This window comes from Perca flavescens, chromosome 6 (genome assembly GCF_004354835.1).
Source record: "Perca flavescens isolate YP-PL-M2 chromosome 6, PFLA_1.0, whole genome shotgun sequence".
Classification (NCBI taxonomy): Eukaryota; Metazoa; Chordata; class Actinopteri; order Perciformes; family Percidae; genus Perca; species Perca flavescens.
This window is the reverse complement of record NC_041336.1, coordinates 12,049,167-12,069,553: the sequence shown is the minus strand read 5'-3', so window position 1 is coordinate 12,069,553 and position 20,387 is coordinate 12,049,167. Positions and strand designations below refer to the sequence as shown.

Genomic DNA, 20,387 nt, shown 5'->3' with positions numbered 1-20,387 from the left:
GGTATAAGGTTTACCCTGTTCACCTAAAGTTAGGATGTAAACATGCAAACATTTGCTAATTAGCACCAAACACAAAGTAAGGCTGAAAGGAAATGGAAAATCAGAGGATCAAAGGTGTTTCAATTCATCCTGAGAGGAACATGAATGTCTGAACCACGTCATGGCAATCCATCCAGTAGTTTAGATATATGACTAAGCAGCAAAATATGTTAACACGCTGTTGGTGGAAACAAGATGAAAGTCAGTAGGATTAAGTCTCTGGGGACCATGAATTTCTGTACAAAATGTCATGGCAATCAATTTAATAGTTGCTGAGATATTTAAGTCTGAACCAATCTGACGCTATATAGCTAAAAATTGACACTATGTACTTGGTGTAATCAATTTTAAGAGTATGTACAGTTAACTATTTCATTTAGGAGATACTTGATACCACACTTTATTACACTTGCCTTCATTATCTTAACTTTCTCAGGAGGACTGTCAGACATATGTCAGTTCTGGGCGCCCGGGTAGCTCAGTTGGTAGAGCACACGCCCACATATAGAGGTTTACTCCTCGACGCAGCAGCTGCAGGTTCGACTCCGACCTGGGGCCCTTTGCTGCATGTCGTTCCTCCTCTCTCTCCCCTTTCGTGTCCTAATAAATAAAATGCCAAAAAAAATTCTTAGAAAAAATAAAAAAAGATTTGTCAGTTCTTACCAAGTTATTTATTTGTTTCCACAATTTCATTTTAAGATGGAAAAAGACCCTGTGTACTACACTATAATCCATGAGTCATTTGTACGCCCTGTTTTTAGATGCCCCTGAGGATGAGTAAGCAATGAAAATTCTTCTCCACTAAATACGAGTGGAAACTCTTTATTCTGCCAATGTGAACACACAATACACTTTGAGCTGAATGGGGGCTTGGCAACAATAATTATGGGATAAAGCTCCTTAATGAATTGTGTATAATTGAAGTCTGTCCATATTATTTCACATCAAGGGTGTATAAGAAAATATAATGTTCCCACATTGAATTGTACAACAGGCAGTTTCAGCCAAGTAATCTGATTGGTCAAAGACACGTTCCAACTCTGCTGCTGATTTCCACAAAGCTGTTGAAATGCCAACTTTTATTGTAATCAGAGAGCTACTGTTTTCTTTTTATTGCTTCATGCTTTTTTTACTTTTCTTCAGAGCAGTTAAGGAGAATATGAGTTAACAGTAACTGTTAAATGCTGTGTATAAGGTCATTATGTACTTAAGAGTAACAAGATTTTCAAATGTTTAGGTACTTGAGTAGTCATTTTACTTATTGTGTTACAAGTAAAAGCCCTGCATTCAAAATGTAACTTAGTAAAAGTATTAGCATCAAAATATAAAGTATGAAAAGTAAACAGTCATTATGCAGAATGGCCCATTTGAAAACATGTATATTATAAGATTGTATTTTAATATTGTAATTATTTATGCATTAATGTTTGCATCCATTTAATGTTGCAGCAGGTAACGTTAGGACACATTTTAATTACTTTATGCACTGTGAATTTCCTGCAGGGATCAATGAGAAACCAGCGACTAAAGTTATCAGTTAAAAAAAAAAAGAGTAACAGGTACAATATTTGACTTTTAATTGTAGTCAAGTACAAGTATAAAGTAGCAGAGAAAGGAAATACTCAAGTAAAGTAGAAGAAATTCAAAATTGTACTTAAAGGGTAACTACCTTTTCTTTCAACCTGGACCCTATTTTCCTATGTTTTTGTGTCTAAGTGACTGATTGGAACAACAATCTTTGACACTGGTAGAGTACTAAGCAAGATCGCTGCAGTTGGCAGCGGCGAAACAAGCTACAATGTAAGTTAACGGGGCATTTGTCCAGCTTGTATTTGCCTTCACAAAAGTGCTTGTTTTGCCACTGACAGGCTCAGATTAATATTCTAACCTTTAAAACCCTTTGTTTAACCAGAAACAGCTCTGAAGTCACTAGCGCTAAACCCACCAGACTCCATTTAAAAAAGCAATACTTTTAGCTTGTAAAGAGACAACATATTTTCACATGTAAAAATCGGTAAACTATGTGTTTATTTCAATCAAAACTAAAGTTGTGATGGTTGGAAAAGTGGAATGACAACCCAAAACGGCTTTTCATACTTTTGTGTTTCTGTTGACTTTGAATGAAGTGTATTTTGTGATGCTAAAATTACTGTTTATTTACATGGACGCTGGTGGGCTTAACAAACGCAATTTTGCAGATGTTTTTATGTTTAAAAAAAAAAAAAAAGGATTTACTCTTTAACAGAAAGGTCAACCTCTTTAGAAATTCTTTCCATAATGTTGTCAGACACTTTAATCTTAAGAATATTAATCTGAGCCTGTCAGTGGCAAAATGAGCACTTTTGTGAAGGAAAATACAAGCTGGACAATTGCCCTATTAACTTACATTGTAGCTTGTTTTGCCGTTGCCAACTGCAGTGATCTTGCTTAATACTGGACCAATATCAAAGATTGTTATTCCCATCAGTCACTTAGACACAAAAACAGGAAAATAGGGTCCAGGTTGAAAAGAAAAATAAATTAAAAAAAATGGAAGTTACCCTTTAAGTACAGTACACCAGCAGATGCTTGAATAACCAATTAAATAAAAATAAAATAAAACCTCAATTTTGTTTTTTTACTGTAGAACAAAACATTTAGTTAAGTCCTCATGAATGTCCCAGGACACATGGAGTGTTTTTGACTAAAGTGGTTCATTAAGCTGTTATTAAGCATCAACTCCATCCTCTGCCCCCAGCTGCGAGACGGCGTGTCACAGGAAATGCCAGGCACGATGCTCCTGCCAGAATGGTGGTATTTGTAAAGGCAAAGGGATCTGCGATTGCCCACCTGGATGGACGGTAGGTTTTCAAGTTAAAACTTGCACTGTTATGTTATCCGTGAATTAGCCTTATGTGTAATATTCCAGCTGGCTCCAAACTTTGGAGGACCAGCCCAGTTATTTCTAGAGATATTTAGAAGCCAACCTGTTATCTCTGTCTGGAGACATGCAGATGCAAGGTTTTCCACTTAAGTCCTCATGGAAGTTTATTTGTCTTTGGAAGACATGCATGAGAAAAGACATGATTGCGATTCCATCAGAAAGCCAACTAGACGATTATTTTCGAAGTAACTGCATACATTGTAAAGTGGCTATGTTGGTTCTCCTTCCAGTTTTTGCAACAGTGCATCTTGGCATTTCTTTCTACCTCATAAAAATTTATTTAATTCATTTATTAGGGTGCATTTTGCACGGAGCGATGTTCGGAGGGAAGGTTTGGACAAAACTGTGCTCAAGAGTGTGTCTGCCACAACAGGGGCAAATGTGACCCCGAATCTGGACAGTGCCAGTGTGCTAAAGGTTTTACTGGTAACAGGTGTGTATGTGGAAGTGTTTTATGTGGCTGCTTTTGACTGTTCTTGTGCATGGGGCCTTCCTATAGGTCAATTTAACCCAAGGGACAGCTTCTTTCTTGAAGAACCAAAACACAAAACTTTCTAAGACTGTAAGAGAATGCTTGTATTTTGTCTTCCTCATACACTTGATGTCCTTTGGTATTAAAGCATCATAGCCCAGCTGGGTTGGTTAATGTGAGCATGCTGTGTGCAGTTACTGATGTCAGATTGCATGATTTCTAGTCAACGAACGGTTAGTCTCGCATTGCAAGACCTATCTCCACAACGCTGCGGAGGAAGGTCTGGCTAGTCCACAACATTCCTGGATAGGTGCATAAACGGTCAGGGGTTTGCTTTTTTTTTTTAAACCAATCACAATCATCTTAGGAAGCGCTAAGCTCCATACGCAGCGAGTGTGGATGTGCAAAATAGTCTCTGGAAAGAACTAGTTTTGGTGGAACATTTGCACCCTGCAAAAAAAAAAAAAAAAAAAAAAAACACATAATATTAAATGCACACAATAGAGTAACGTGAGCTATTTTTTATATTTAAGCAGGATTAGCTGGATACATGGTTAAATGTTATTTCCTCTTAGCAGTGTATCCCCGTGTGTATTTTGTCCATAGCAAATCCTTGCCAATAGGTCCCAAAATGTCCCAGTTAGAGAGTAAATACCATAAACATATTCTTTGTAAATCTTTACAATAATTCCCATAATGAACTAAGCAGGCCTGCCTTGTTGCATGATCATGACATTTTCAGCCTTCAACAAATACAGCCTTGGTTAACATGACTGGCTAACCACAATACAAAATGGAAGTTTAGATTAGGTTGTTGTTCTTGTGCAAATCAACAACAGACTTGTGCATTCATTTCCATTTTGTCCAGCTCTTCTGTGTATCAGTATAACCTTCTAAACTTGTTACTGCCCTCAGGTGTAATGAGGAGTGTGCTGCAGGCACTTATGGTCAGGACTGTAAAGGTGTGTGCGATTGTGCTAACGGCGCACGCTGCTACAACATCGATGGAGGCTGCCTGTGCGAGCCAGGCTTCCATGGTCCACACTGCAGAGACAGGATGTGTGCACCCGGTAAATACGGGATGCTCTGTGAACGCACGTGTCTCTGCCAGGACAAACACACACTCAGGTGAGTGGATGGCGTCAGGAGAAGAGGAGGGGTTTTAAGCTCAATAAACATGTCTCTGAGGCAGTGCTATTCTGGAGGCAGAAATAACCCAACTTTGGTTGAGCGAAACCTCAGTGAGCAGAGCCAAAGACACAATTTTGAATAAGTTAGCTAGCCACTGGTAGCCCCATTTAGACCTTAGCTCATCCACTCCTCAGTTGTGGTTGGTAACACCGTGTGAAACACGTTATGGTTTCAGATTTGTGCTGCTTTGAAAGTTTACGCGAGGTATTTTACAAATTCAGTCCTCATCAAGACTTTTCCCCTCGAACACTTGAAGTATAGCTTTAAAGTACGTCTAATAAAGCAAATCTTACCTTCACAATGTTTGTCTCAATATATTTTCACATCCTCAACACCTCATGCTGGTGGGCCTGATGAGCTTGTTGCTGCCACCTGGGTCCGTAAAAACGATAACGAGTTTTTGAGTGGTTTTCCTTCTCCTGGACAGGGCTTACGTTAGCAACCTGGTACCTGGAAAAAAATAAAAACTGGTCAAAATTATTTTTATTCCTTCGTATTATTGAAGGCTAGCCAATTAGATTGGCTAAGAGTTTGTTTAAATGTAGTTCAGGTTAGCTAAGGACCTAATGTCAGCTGTAGTTCTTTTAAGTTGGTCACTCACAAGTCAGGCTTCATAATATTGTAGCTAGCTCTACTTCTTGTAGAATTAGATGAGTAGACGCTGCTAGGAATATTTTGTAGCTAGCTTTGCTCTTACTGTATAGCTCCTAACTGTTATCACTAGCATTGCTTTACTGAGGCTGAGTGGCTCCACCCATTATGTGGTCATTAAAGGCCCTACACACCCATGTCAAACCCACACAGATGTTTAAATGTTACCTGATTAGACCTCAGGACTGTGTGGGCGTGTGCAGACTGTGCTTGATTGACATCTCGCACACACTCCTGTGGGGCAACTAATTAACCAGAATAATTGAAAACACCTGTGTGGGTGTGCATGTTTGCTAATTAGCTTAGCTTAACTGTCTTCAGGTTCACTGGCTCCAGCAGGTGAGATGTTTTTTCAACCAATGAGGTTATTTCTGATTTCAGAACAGACCTGCCGGTCAGAAATGACTGTATCAATACAAAACTATGTGGTAGAAGTAAATCACATATCCTAATAATAATAAAAATGAGGGAAGAAAGTGTTTTTTTTGGCAAAATCAGCACTTTCTCACTGTTTTTTTTTTTTTGTATTTTGTAGCAACTTTACCATATTTACTTCTATTTCGTTGTGCAGCTGCCACCCAATGAAAGGAGAATGTACGTGCCAGCCAGGGTGGGCAGGACTGTTTTGTAACGAAACCTGTACTCACGGTTTCTATGGTCATGGTTGCCTGGAGCCGTGTCTGTGTGTGAATGGTGGGGTGTGTGATAGCGCCACCGGACAATGCCAGTGTGCCCCTGGGTATACGGTGAGTGGTGCAGTTTAGAATGATTAAGTTAGTAATCAATTGATGAATTAATAAATAAAGTTTGTGAATCTTTTATATTTTCTTACTAATGTTTAGTTACTTTCTATACTGGTAGCTCTCACATCTAATCACCTATTGTTATTGTATGTTTATGTCACCTGTCATCTGCCATCTAGGTTTATTATTAAAGTTAATATTATTTATTATTGCAGGGGGTTCACTGTGAGAGTCAATGTAAAAGTGGCACCTATGGCAAGAACTGCTCTCTGGAGTGCTCCTGTGAAAACTTTATCGACTGCTCACCAATTGACGGGACTTGCTTCTGCAAGGAGGGTAAAAAAATATTCACACAGAAATATGATTGTGAAATGTTCGATTGCCTGACAGTCGATGCTTGACCTATTGACAGACCCATGAATGCATGACTGGAGCAAAAATGGTGAAATAACGTTCTGTGAAACATGGCTGTCGGTCCTTTGTGTGTCTGCAGGCTGGCGTGGGCCGGACTGTTCCACCCCCTGCTCTGAGGGAACCTGGGGCCCAGGATGCAACGCCACCTGCCACTGCGCCAACGGGGCAAAATGTAATCCTGCAGATGGATCCTGCACCTGCACAGCCGGCTGGCAGGGGGCGCACTGTGACCAACCGTGTCAGGTAAATGCCTGGATATGAGGCTTTATAGCTTGACCTACTTTTGTTAATGAAGTGGTACTGAGGTGGGTATCAGATAATCTGAAACCAGACAAAAAAAGTGTCTTTTTATGACTTGTTTTTATGTAGCCATTTCTTTAATCCACGACAGCATTCTCTTTTAGGAGACAATAAAAGTAACCTTGAATACAAATACAAAACATATATATTTCCACAAACCTACTAATTGTACACACATCATTCTGCACAGGGAGTAGATTATACCACCACTTCGTTAAATGAAAAAGTAGGTAAACTCTAGCCTCTAGCCAGACATCTTTGAATTATGCAAACAGCCACTAATACAGAAAATTATCTAAATAATTATTTAATGTAGTACAGTAAGATCTTAGGTGATAAAGACTTCTTTCAGTCAACAATGGGCAAATAAAAAGTAGCTAAAATAAGATAGACAATCGCTATACACAGGAAAAAAATAAATATACTTTACATACATACTAAAATAACATACATTAACTGAAATAGAATAAAATAAAAGTTGAAAAAATATGAAATAAATGGAGGTGCAAAGTAAAAATTTGGGTGTCATGTTTTAATGAAAAGATCAGTTTTAACGTGTGAACCCTTCTTCTCTGTTGGTCTCCCAAAGCAACAGAAAATGTTCTGGACTCAAGCCACAGCATTGCATGAAAACACATGCCACTTTGTAAAATAATACTAACTAACTAACTAACTAACTAACTGTAGAAGATAAGACAAATGCACTATATGTTTATTCTATGTCAAGCTGAGTAGACAAATGAACCGCTATCTTTGATAAGACTGATACACAAATCATAAGGGTGATAATTAAACTGTACAGAACATGTCAGTTCTGATTGGACTGTCTGTAGAAACGTTGTCCAGCTTTTCATCCCTTACCTCACCCTCTGTATGCTTTAATCTGTGTTTTGGATTTGTGCGCCTCCTGTCTCTGCCATGCCAACCCACCAGGCTGTCTATACAACAACACATTGCCAGTGTAGTATTTTGTCTGACTCTGACTGAGCTGGCCTAACGTTGAAGAGATTCCCCTGACAATTCTTTGCCCGTTGGCATTTGCTCACATGTGCAGATGGGCACGTTTGGGCCAGGCTGCCTGAAGAGGTGTGATTGTGTTCATGATGACGGCTGCCAAGCTACCACCGGGAAATGCCACTGTCTGCCAGGCTGGTCGGGTAAGTGATGACGTCCTCTTGGTTTAGCTGCCAGCTTGGCTTTGGTACCACAGATAAGTCTGGTCCAACAGACCTAAATGAGCCACACTTTGTCTCACTCTGATTCTGATTATGCTGTTCTCTGAACTTAAGGACCACCAGGGATGCTATGCATTTTTGCCCATTAATTTAAATCACCCATACTTTACATTACTAATACCATTTGTCATACTAACAGTTTTCCGATCTCCCTGCAGCTTTTTCGTTTTCATTTTAAAACCTGTATAGTATAGGTAAAACATCACAAAGAAACAGCTTGTTTATTTTTATGTTCTTTTTTTTTTTCATATTAATATTATTATCACATTTAGTGTTGGAGGAAGTATTCAGATAGCCTGGTCCTACCAGACTCTCGTACATTTCATTTGTACAGAGAGTCTGGCCACTCTCCATTGACAAGTGTTAACTTCCTTGAAGGTGGGTACTCTGTTGAAATTTAAAATTATTAATTCTGCCCAGAAACACTCTGGATCTGCCATAACCAATCGCTAACGTTTGGTCGTGACATTGGCTTAGCATCACTAGCGTTGGCCTTAGCTAACTCCTTCACCACTAACGAGCTGGAAAATCAAACTTTTCCCGAACCCCGTGGGGAGGAGGGCCACAACATCATGGCCATCATCAAAACTCAGCAAATATTGTTCTTGCTCGGGCTTTAACTTCTGGATATTTGGCAGCGTTGCCACAACGGACAGAACGGCTTCGCTCGCATCTTTCTCCACCGCCATTACGGAACTACAACTCAAACAAGCGCGTCATCGTTCTCAGCCACTCCCTCTGTTCACTGATTGGACCGGCAAAGATTTGGCCGGAGAAAACCCAAGAATATGCCAATTATATCCTGAGAAAAGGTTAAAGATATATATATATATATATATATATATATATATATATATATATATATATATAAATGAGCTCCATAGAGTCCCATTAATTCTGCACTGGCCTGTGAGCGCCCCCTATATGGTACTAAAGTGGTATCTGCAACCAGGTCAGCAGCTGGAAGTATCGAGAGACTTATTAGAAATTCTTTGAATATATCCATATGAAGGAAAATGAAAATTGAGCGGAAGTACGTAGGAGGGCGGAGCCAGGCTAGTATTCAGCTCCTTTACCTAAGTTAAAGTCCTGCATCCAAAATCTCACTTAAGTTAAGGTACAGAAGTACGATCAGCTTAAAGTACTTAAAGTATCAATAGTACTCATTATCCAGAAAAGAATTACCCCCAAGTGTTGTATTTTTATATATTGTATTATTGTGTTATTAATACTGATGCATTAAAGTATAATCTTACTGTTATGGTTTGTTATGGTGGCGTTAATTTTAACTACTTAGATCTACCTAGATATTTTACTTTATAACAATGCATCATATTTTGTAAAGTACTAGTATTATAGAGTAGCATAAAATAAAATTACCCAAGTTAAGTACAAGTACCTTTTTAAAACTGTAACGTCGTATTCCTTCTGATTATAATAGAAAAACAAATATGACAACCTTTTCAGACTTTTCCTACAGTTCTAAAATGAATGTAAACCAGTGTCTTTGTGGATGGAGGAAATCAAACTTATGCTACGCTATACATCAGTCAGCAGTATGAAGTATACACAATGTGTAATTAATGGACTGAAACATGCACTTACAGATTATTGCATCAATTCTTTAAACTCTTCTTGAATACTTTTCCATTTGATAGTTGAATATATTGTACTTGTTATATGTGCTTATTTCTACAAAGGTACATTTTTGAATGCAGGACTTTGACTTGGATGGAGTATATCTCCATCGAGGTATTGCCAATTTTACTCGGATAGGAATACTTCTTATAACACAGTAAGAGTGGGCTTGCACTGCTTCTTTCATCCGCTCTCCATTTTTTTTCCCTCAAGGTTCTCGCTGTAACGAGCCATGTTCAAAGGGCCTGTGGGGGCGCCACTGTAACCAGTCCTGTTTCAAGCATTGCCCCAACAGTGACACGTGCTTGAGGGAAACTGGAGCGTGTGTGTGTCGCCCAGGCTACTGGGGAGACACCTGTCAGAACAGTGAGTGTTGTTGTCTGCCAGCAAAAATCAGATCAGATCAATACCAGAAGTGTACTGGATTGACTGTGTAACATCTGGCTTGGCTCACTCTGTCTCCCAGAATGCAGAGCTGGTATGTATGGGGACTGGTGCAGAATGTCATGCCCATCTTGTGGCCAGTCGTACCGCTGCCACCATGTGACAGGAGAGTGTGATTGCATACCTGGATACACTGGACCCAACTGTGATCAAGGTTTGCATTGACACCAATAATCATCCACACGTGCAAATCATCCAAACTCATTTAATACATAAGCACATGGCATAGATGTTACAGAAATCTCCTACATTCATATCAATATAATCTAGCACAGGTAATGTTATATATGAAATTGTGTGTTTTACAGTTTGTCAAGCTGGCTACTACGGCAAACAGTGCTCTGAAGTGTGTGTTAACTGTGCCAACAACTCCACATGCGACCACCGGGACGGTCACTGTGAATGTTTGCCTGGCTGGACTGCTACCGACTGCTCCATACGTGAGTGCAACATCATATAGCAACTAGAAAAGTCAAACATGAAAAGATTAACATGAAATATGACTGCTGAGAGAGGAATACAGCTGATTGCTGCATCAATCACAACATCACATCCAAGAGGGGCCTTCAGAGTTATTAACTTACTGGTATTATGGCTGCAAAAGCATCTGTTGTCACCAAAATATATAGTTGTGGTACATGCCCTGTTAAGTGTTATTGTTTTGCTTAAAATATGTATAGTCAACCGCAATTGTTATTCATCATCGATAAATCTGCTGATTATTTTCTCAATTAAGCATTGAATCTGTAAAATGTTAGACAAGAGTAAAGTTCCCGTCATATTTTCCCACCTATTGCTTGTTATATTCGACCAACAGTCCAAACCCTAAAGATATTCAGGTTACTATGCTATATGACTAAGAAAAACACAGATGAACTGGAATAAAAAATTAAGAAACAAGTTCTAATTGTACGAAGAATTACACCTACTTCCAAAAAAGGAAAACGTGCTCTGGTTTATTGGCATTTCTTTAAATCAATCACAATCGTCTCTGGCGGTGCTAAGCACCAGAGAAAAGCCACGGTGCCCCTGCAAAATAGGCTCGGAAGGAACTTGTTTTGGTGGAACGTGTACATTTAAACATTTTTTTTAGTCTTGCAACAGAAAACTCTGATTGGACAGATAGTCTAGCTAGCTATCTGGATTGACCCTGCAGAGATCTGAGAAAAGGTTAACCATAGTCCTCAGAAATCAACTGGGGTTTAAAATGCCGACACAAAGGTAGCCCAAGGCAACGGATATCCGGCCTAAATGAGTGAAATCCGGCAGATTTTCTGGCGGCAATGGAGCAATCCCGGAAGTGGAATGTCAAGGATATAGACTAGGTGAAATATGACCAAACACGTGGAGGATTATTATCTTTGCATCATAGGTAAATACTTGTTACACATATCTAATGTGTGGACGTGACATGTACCATGTGTTTTCCAGCCTGCAGTCCGGGCCGTTTTGGTCCGTTCTGCACTCAGACCTGCTCCTGTCCGACCAACCTCATCTGTGACCGATACACTGGAGACTGTGTGTGTGAAAGTGAAGCAGAAGACTGTAAACAAGGTATAGATACAAGATACAAGAGCACCATGTCATTGGACCTTTAAGAAAAAAATAAATATATTATCTTTTTCTTAAAGGTCCCATGACATGGTGCTCTTTGGATGCTTTTATATAGACCTTAGTGGTCCCCTAATACTGTATCTGAAGTCTCTTTTATATAGACCTTAGTGGTCCCCTAATACTGTATCTGAAGTCTCTTTTATATAGACCTTAGTGGTCCCCTAATACTGTATCTGAAGTCTCTTTTATATAGACCTTAGTGGTCCCCTAATACTGTATCTGAAGTCTCTTTTATATAGACCTTAGTGGTCCCCTAATACTGTATCTGAAGTCTCTTTCCCGAAATTCAGCCTTGGTGCAGAATTACAGCCACTAGAGCCAGTCCCACAATGAGCTTTCATTAGTATGTGCCATTTATGTGTCTGTAGCTATTGAGGGAGGAGGAGAAGGGGGGGGGGCAAGGTGGAGGGTGGGGGTGTGGCCTTGACCAACTGCCACTTTGCTCGTTTGAAAGCCATGATGACTCTCTCTCATGGGTGGGCCAAATTCTCTGGGCGGGCAAAGCAGAGAAAGGGGAGGTAACCTTCCGCCTTATGACCTCATAAGGAGCAAGAGTCCAGATCGGCCCATCTGAGCTTTCATTTTCTCAAAGGCAGAGCAGAATACCCAGGGCTCGGTTTACACCTATCGCCATTTCTAGCCACTGGGGGACCATAGGCAGGCTGGGGAAACGCATATTAATGTTAAAAAACTTCATAAAGTGAAATTTTCATGCCATGGGACCTTTTTAAAAAGTATTGGATAGAAACGTAATATTCCATGTGTAAAGTCAGTGGCTTCTATGGCTGTCCTCTTTCCATCTCAGAGGTTGAAAGTTAATGAAAGTTGCTTTGGTTGCTGTTCTGGATTTCTCTTTCCACCTCCTGTTTGACAGACTTGTCTGAGCGGTCGGGGAGCGTTATGGTCCCCCTTCCTCCTGGTGAGAGGGAGTCGTGGGGAGCCATTGGCGGCATCGTCGTGCTCGTCATCCTGGTGGTCTTGCTGCTGGCTCTGCTGCTGCTCTACCGCCGCAGGCAGAAGGACAAACAGAACAACACGCCGACCGTGTCCTTCTCCACCAGCCGCACAGTCAACTCTGAATACGCCGTTCCAGGTATGTCAATGTCATATACCTTATTAGTGCAGTGGTGGAGGAAGTACTGAGATGCTTTACTTAAAGTGCTCATATTATGCTTTTTGGCTTTTTCCCTTTCCTTTATTGTGTTATATATATTTTTTGTGCATGTTCTAGGTTTACAAAGTGAAAAAGCCCAAAGTCCAGCCAAAGTGACTTACCATCTCCAACAGAAAACACTGTTCACAAACTGCTCCAAACAGCTCTATTGTAGTCCAGCCTTTACTTCAGAGACAAACATGCGTCACTTTGTAACACACGTTATAATGCTCGCCTAGCTGCTAACATGGCACGCCCTCATACTCTGCTTCTGACTGGCTAGTAGTCCTTACCTAGCTACTGCGCATGTGCGACTCTGAACAAAGATGGAACAGAAGTGCCATGCCTCACTCTGTAGCTAAAACAGAGAGCTCAACACAGGGTGAAAAGAGGAGCTGCAGCAATGTGCAGTACAACAAAAACATGGTGTTTTCTGAAAATTAAACCATGTAAACCTATTCTGATATAACCTCTAAATACAATTATGAACCTGAAAATGAGCATAATATGAGCACTTTAAATAAAAGTACCAACACAACAATGTAAAAATACTAAGCCTGGTGTTTAAATCTTACTGAAGGAAAAGTACAGCAGTATTATCAACTAAATGTACTTCTTTTGCAGACAATTGGGCCCTGTTACTGATATAATTAAAGTTATTATTGCTGGTGCATCGATGTGTAAGTGGCATTTCACTGTTGTAGCTGGTCGAGGTGGAGCTTGTTTAAACTACTTTATAATACAGATAGGTGGTTTATTCAAGTGGTTACCAAACTTGCAAAGGGTCACAAGATAAATCGGAGTATTCATGAGATGATTAATGGGGAAGTAAAAGAGAAAATGATTCTGCTATATAGAGCCTTCTCTCCACTCTAATATTGGATCATGTGACCTCTTTGGCCCTATACGTTTGTATATATTTTTTTTACATGTTCTAGTTGTTCTTGGTAATAATGTGGTTTTAGTTGTATCTCACTGTGTGTGGCGAGATGCATTTTATTGACCTTGAGGTAATTTAATCGCAGCAGACGTGAGTCCATGTGTTTGTTTTGGCCCACAGATGTTCCTCACAGTTACCACCACTACTACTCCAACCCCAGCTACCACACACTGAGCCAGAACAGGCCTCCGCTGCCACACCTCCCCAACAACCACGACCGCACCATCAAGGTGAATGTCACCTCTGTTACATCAGCGCAGTGATCCGATACCTTAGGCAGTTTTCAGACCTCATAGCAACTGTAGCGCAGCACCACGAGAAATGTGTAATTCGTCCAGTCAACAACAGCTGGTCGTGTTTTTAGGGCTACGAAATGATAAAATGTTGACCCAGTAAGTCACAACTCTTTAGTTTTTATGTCAAAAGCCTACATTTAACTCGGTACATTTTCTTTGCATTGATGACGTCCGATTGGTTTATTATCCTGTCTGTCATACAGAACACCAATAACCAGCTGTTCTGCAGTGTGAAAAACATGGAGAGGGAGAGACGAGGCCTGTTTGGGGTTGAGAGCAACGCCACCCTACCTGCAGACTGGAAACACCACGGGCCTCGCAAAGACTCAGGTCCGTCAGGGTGACTCTCCACCGTGTGATTCCCATTCAGGATCAGTTACGTAATCCATTTAGAGCAGACACTTATGCAGATAGACCTGCAGCACTAGAGTAAAATTAAACGAGTTGGTTTCCTGACCTCCTGACTGCAGCTACATAAGAAATGATCTGTAAAACCTCCAATTTACTGCTGCTATAACCTTCTGCCAACATAATTCAAAGTATTTCCTTATTCTGGGTGTTAGTGGAAAGCTTAATGTCCATTAGTAGTCAAAGGCTTCTTCATTCAGGGGAAAACATTGAATTTGTTAGTCTTTAACAATATAATAAACATTCTTAAAGACATTGGGCACCAGCAGAAATAACAGCTATCAGTGTAAAAAATACCTATAGTATAGAAAACAGCCTTTAATACCACAGATGTTATAAATTACAGCAGTGTAAATTCAGGGCAGAGACAGACACGAACAGCTGAGGAGAAAGTTCTCTTTCATACACCAGAGTTTATTGACCATAACATTTCCTTTTGGACAGAAAATCATTTTAGTCAACAATGTACGTTTGATATGAGACTATAAAAGCAATAAAGACTATAAAAGCAATAAAGACACTAAAGTGGTAGTTGCATTGCCAGCGTTCACTCACCTGGTATTGATTTTGCAGGTTTCCAAAGCGGATTATCTGCTTTTGATTAGTTTGCCTTAAATGAATATGAAGATGCCAGATTTGTCTTTTATTGTCTACAGGAGCTTTTGGAATCGATCGGAGCTACAGCTACAGTGCCAGCCTCGGAAAATATTACAACAAAGGTAGTTCATCACCCTATTTTCAGCCTTTTTCTCTCTTCTATTACCTTCGCGAGAGAAATAGGAATGCCAAAACTACAGCAGCAAGAGGATGCTACTGTAGCTAAACCTATAGGTGCAATAATGCAGAGATTGCATGAAAATTAGCCACACAAATGTTTCAAAGTATGATTTTGAGCAATTTTGTTCTTCGTTGTGCACCCACAGAGTATAGTGTATGGACAAAAGACTCGCTGACCTCCTGCTGTTGTGCCACATGTTTCTGACTCCCCACATGTACTTCGGATGTGTTTGAACTTCCCTCTCTTTGCGTCCTGTGTGGTGACAGAGCTGAAGGACGCAGTGGCGGTGAGCAGCAGCTCTCTGAACAGCGAGAATCCTTACGCTACCATCAAAGACCTGCCGGGCCTGCCCTTCTGCCCCCCAGAGAGCAGCTACATGGAGATGAAGTCAGCCGTGCCCAGAGAGCGAGCGTACACTGAGATCAGCCCGCCGCCGTTCAACACCGCCACCTTACGCAGAGGTGAGCACTTTAGACCTCCTTCAACAATTTTGCTTGATGGTGTTTTAAGGCCCCAACGTCTCCTTCCAGGCAGCGCTGCGACCGTTGACTTCAAGGCACCTAACCTTAACCTTAACCATAACCATAACCATTGCCTAATCAACTTCAAGGCAAGGCAACTTTTTCACAAAACAGTTGGTTGATACTTATGTTTTTAGTGATCTTAATTATTATTTTAAGACATTTTGCTTTTCAAACAGTGTAACTTGTAACTGAAACTAACTAATCAATTGACTAATCGACCAATAGACTAATTGTTTCAGCTCTAATCCCTGTCAGGTCAATTAGTGCAATTCTTTTGGACAGCTTAACTTCAATAAAAGAATTCATCATCCATCCATCCTCCTTTAATCAAAATCAAGCCTGTGCACACATTTGTCAACCCATTTTCAGACTTAAAATAATGATGAAAACTATTATTGTTTGTTTTAGGGTCCCGATCAGTCAAACATTAGAACAGGACTTGTGCTCTGCAGATGGAGGATGGGGCTTCCTGAAGGCAGAGCATGATAATTGAACAACCAGAAAGAGAGGAAGAGTGGGAGAGAGGATGTCCTTTTATTAGTTCTGCATTTTATTGTAGACACCAGTCATACATCAACATAAAGTCTGACTAATCAATGATGATGTTGTGTTGTCGTAGATTAGGAGGCAAAGCCTCAATATCAATCTGTTTTCCTCTACTGAAATAGATTAACACCCGTAGTCTGGAGCAATTTGAGTGAGGAAAATTGAGAAAAATAGCACTTTCCTCCATAAATAACTGTTATTTCCTCTCGCTCTATTAGAAGCAGAAGACTATGGTTAATGATAGAAAAAGATATTTTACAACAGCTTTGCCTGTCAATGAATAAAGGGTACAAAGTCTGTGTAGTAATAAACTCTAACACACTATAATGTAGCAGATTTAAGGATTTTTGTAAGGATAGGTTTTATTTATATAATCATTAAGTTTAATGTACAGTAATGTATACATGTTTCAGTGTTTTGTACCATCTGTGTGTTAAGCAGACAATTCATTCTTGTTTTTATAAAAGGAAAAAGGATATTTGCTTTAAGCAGAACAAAGTTAAAAACATACTTTGATTTTTTTCTTCAACGCCCACATGTTGTACTACTTTTACTACATAATACAATTAGCTAGTACAATCCTCCTACAATAAACCCTTTGTTAGAGAGCTTTTATGATTTGGACAACCGGTGGATGTGCACCCAGGGACGGCACACACACAAGCACAATGGCGCAAAGAAATAGAAAGCTAGATAGATAGCTAGGCAATATACGAAAGGCTTGATATTGAAGAGAGAGGAGTTGACTCAGAAAGAGACCGATTAAGCGGGAGCAGTGGTTTTGTGACGTGACTCGTACATTTTTCTGTGATTGGTTCGCGGAATTTATTACGGAAAATTCGTAATAAATATCTGAGCATAACCACGCCCAAATAAAACACAATACCAGGAAAGTTAAGAGAAACTTAAATGACAATATTTCAATTTGGATTGAAATTAATTAGTAGGGATGATGTCAGCGTGATTGGAGCGTGAAATAACTATTGAAGATCCCCCTGCCACTTTTAAATCATTTGTGTGGCAACATTTTGTTTTTCCTTCGGAAATAAGAAACGGCGAAAGAGTGACAGACAAGACGAACACAATATGTAAACATTGTAAGAAAAAAATGCCGTATACCGCGGCTAACACGAGCACTATGCAAAAACACTTACAGCACCACCACAGCTCTCTACTAACTACTGCACCCGTACGGCATTTTTTTCTTACAATGTTTACATATTGCGTTCGTCTTGTCGGTCACTCCTTCGCCGTTTATTATTTCCGCAGGAAAACCAAAATGTGTCTGTTTATCTCAATGTGTTCATCTTTTCCCCCCAGAACGTCAGAGTTCCCTCGGTCACGCTCCACATGAGGACCCCCAGAGCCACTACGACCTCCCCGTGAACAGCCACATCCCGGGACACTACGACCTGCCGCCTGTCCGCCGCCCCCCCTCCCCCAGGAGAGCACCTCAGTGACAGTCACAGCAGCAGAGCAAGCTTCCCTCCTCCTCACTCTGGGGATGATTTCAGGCCCGTGCTCGCAAAGACCGAGCAAACCTGTACGCTCTTCTTTGATAATCAGAGCTGCAGACCGGCACCTAGTCCCACGAAGGAACTATTGTTTACTGGATGCCCTCCTGCCAATTCAACACCGCCCCTCTGTGGGCTTAAGTGGTACTCGCTTCACCGTGACAGACTTGTCATCCAGACTGGGGAGCCAGCAGGCTGCGGGGAGGAAGGTTGGACTGTGGCAACGCCAGCGGGGCTTCAGCTGCATTCACCTCCCATGGGAAAAATAAGCCAGAAGACTTCACAGTTAAAAGCAGAAACTTGGGAATGTTTAGGTCTTTGAACTCATCTAAAATACGGGCTGTAATTAAAGTTTTCCAGACATTTTCATGTTCAAAAGGCCCCCTTTTTTCTTTTTCTTTTTTAAAAAAAATCAGAATTTTTTTTTTCTGTCTTCATCATCAAAAACATCTAATGAACACATTGAAGATGTCAACATTTTAAATCTAAACTTTTTTTTAACAGGCAGTTTTGGATGAACTCATCACAGCTTGAGCTCTTTTTGATTTGCTCATCGAAATACCTTGTCGACCTCAAAAAAGGAAAGAGACAAAAGTCATATAAAGATGTCCTCTGATACATACAAGTTTGTTTTGTTAGGCAAAAAAATCCTGCCAGGCTTTGGTCTGAGACACATTAATACAAAAAAAATTGTATTGCCGATATTCAGGTTTCAGGAATCTGGAGAAGTCAGGTTGTTTCATCAGAGTACCAAAGATTTCTGAGATGAACAGCATTTTCTTCTCCAGCAGTTGACACACGTGTGCCCTGTTTGTTTAAACAAATGTGGCTCACTTATTGCTGCTGTCAGATGAAAACTTTGTAAATATAGAAATGAATATATTGTTAGATCCACAGTAATGTAGAAGACCAGCCCTACGTTAAGATGTTTTAAGGGGTTTGTGACCAAAGATCGCACACGTATGCTCAATGGATACTAAAGCTCATAAGCACAAACAATAAAATAACAAATAAATGTTGTGAATAATAAACCATCATCAAATGGGGAATTCCAAGCCAAATCAAAGCAGCATTATGAATGTCAATACAGTGGCTTACGGCATCTTTTGTCGTTGTAAATGGTATTTAAAGGGCCGGTTCACCCAAAATTCCACAAAATAAGTATAAATGGTTTTGTATTTTTTTTTGTCAACCTAAGTCTTGTGTTGCCTCTAAATCATTTTAGAAATGCTATAAAGTGTTTTGTTTTGTATCAAATAAAGTTAATTGTTCAGTCAATCAGATAATAGAAACCCTGTGTACCAAAAGAATGTACAGTGAGCTTTAAATGCTATAGTTTTGGGTAGAGCTTCAGCTTTTTTCTTTTTTTTATATATATATATATATATATATATATATACACATATGGACATATATTTTTGAATGTAACCACAGAAACATGTAAATAATGTAAATAAAATTGGCTGCACTTTTGAATGACAATGTTCTACATCAAGGAAATATCTACAACGTCACTGTGAAAACATTTTTTTTACTCAGCATTATTTTAGAAAAGCAAAGAAACAAAAACAAACATTCATTACATTGACTGAATGGCTTTTCTATAATGTTATAACAGCATCATTATGATAGACACATATCCTACTTCAGGCTAATTACAACTTTGGCATTAAAGGCTCAACAACAACAATTCCCTTTCAGTAACATTTTAAATCCTTAAGTCCTTCATGAGGATTCATGAGGCCTCAATCAAGACTTGGAAAAGGGAGGGTTCAAGATTTCACAAAGGCCTTTCTAGACTTTTCACATAAACCGCATCTGTGGTTTAAATCTCATTGTTGTAGTGTCTTGGTTCTTTACCTTAAACTAGAATTACATATAAATGTTAAAGAGCAGCTGTCTGTTTCTTAGGAAAACACTTAAAGAAGAAGCGCTGTACAGGAAGAGGCTTCTTTCTGGCTTCAACTCCGTCAAACAGGCCTCTGAAAAACCCTGACCACACCCTTTAAAATGATCTGTTCTGTGTGGGAGGATTCAGTTAATAGTTGCATATATTTCACAAGTACATACAGTACTACATGCACATATGAGATAAACACTACATCTGTTAATTATAAACTTCTCATCTTTGGAGCTGGCCATTTCTTTAACTAAAGATTGTCATGGACTTTTTAAGGCACTTTGGGGATCATAGTGTAAAAATCCGACATCTACTTAAGCCAAAAAAAAAAAAAAAAAAAAAAAGAATCAATATGGCACAAAAGAATTAAAGTACAATACTAAAAAAAAAAATGTCCAAAACAGCTATCAAGTATTTTCCATATTCTTTGATATACTTTTTCGCTGGAGTATAAATGACTTAAGCTGCCAGACTACAGTACAAGTCTACCTGCTGTGCATATTTAGCGAGGCCCTCAATAAAAGCAGTGCCTGAAGCCAAAATCAAAAAGTATAGAAACCACACAATCCTACTAAGATCCCAAAATCATGCTTGGGGATTTGCAAAGCCAGTAATCTTAAGAGGAAAGGGGGAAAAAAAAGCCCTTATGACCAGTTTTTAGGAG

At 39.7% G+C, this 20,387-nt stretch overlaps 1 protein-coding gene and 1 long non-coding RNA gene across 2 annotated transcripts in view; one reads left to right on the top strand and one right to left on the bottom strand.

Annotated features, from left to right (window-relative positions):
• pear1 (platelet endothelial aggregation receptor 1) overlaps positions 1 to 19,104 on the top strand; it is a 49,683-nt gene extending 30,579 nt beyond the window's left edge. Inside the window, exons 7-23 of the mRNA XM_028579754.1 lie at positions 2,777 to 2,879; positions 3,259 to 3,395; positions 4,350 to 4,562; positions 5,848 to 6,022; positions 6,235 to 6,355; positions 6,513 to 6,676; positions 7,788 to 7,890; positions 9,820 to 9,972; positions 10,073 to 10,204; positions 10,359 to 10,490; positions 11,482 to 11,604; positions 12,539 to 12,757; positions 13,878 to 13,987; positions 14,257 to 14,383; positions 15,118 to 15,180; positions 15,506 to 15,700; positions 17,630 to 19,104. Coding sequence (XP_028435555.1) covers positions 2,777 to 2,879; positions 3,259 to 3,395; positions 4,350 to 4,562; positions 5,848 to 6,022; positions 6,235 to 6,355; positions 6,513 to 6,676; positions 7,788 to 7,890; positions 9,820 to 9,972; positions 10,073 to 10,204; positions 10,359 to 10,490; positions 11,482 to 11,604; positions 12,539 to 12,757; positions 13,878 to 13,987; positions 14,257 to 14,383; positions 15,118 to 15,180; positions 15,506 to 15,700; positions 17,630 to 17,769 — 2,410 coding nt within the window. The 3' untranslated portion in view covers positions 17,770 to 19,104. The remainder of the gene's footprint in view (positions 1 to 2,776; positions 2,880 to 3,258; positions 3,396 to 4,349; positions 4,563 to 5,847; positions 6,023 to 6,234; positions 6,356 to 6,512; positions 6,677 to 7,787; positions 7,891 to 9,819; positions 9,973 to 10,072; positions 10,205 to 10,358; positions 10,491 to 11,481; positions 11,605 to 12,538; positions 12,758 to 13,877; positions 13,988 to 14,256; positions 14,384 to 15,117; positions 15,181 to 15,505; positions 15,701 to 17,629) is intronic.
• On the bottom strand, positions 602 to 5,395 carry LOC114556721 (uncharacterized). The gene is made up of 3 exons (XR_003692739.1): positions 5,227 to 5,395; positions 4,919 to 5,075; positions 602 to 639 (listed from the first exon to the last, which is right to left on the bottom strand). It is a non-coding gene; the product is annotated as an uncharacterized LOC114556721 (long non-coding RNA).
• Positions 19,105 to 20,387: the final 1,283 nt, after the last annotated feature.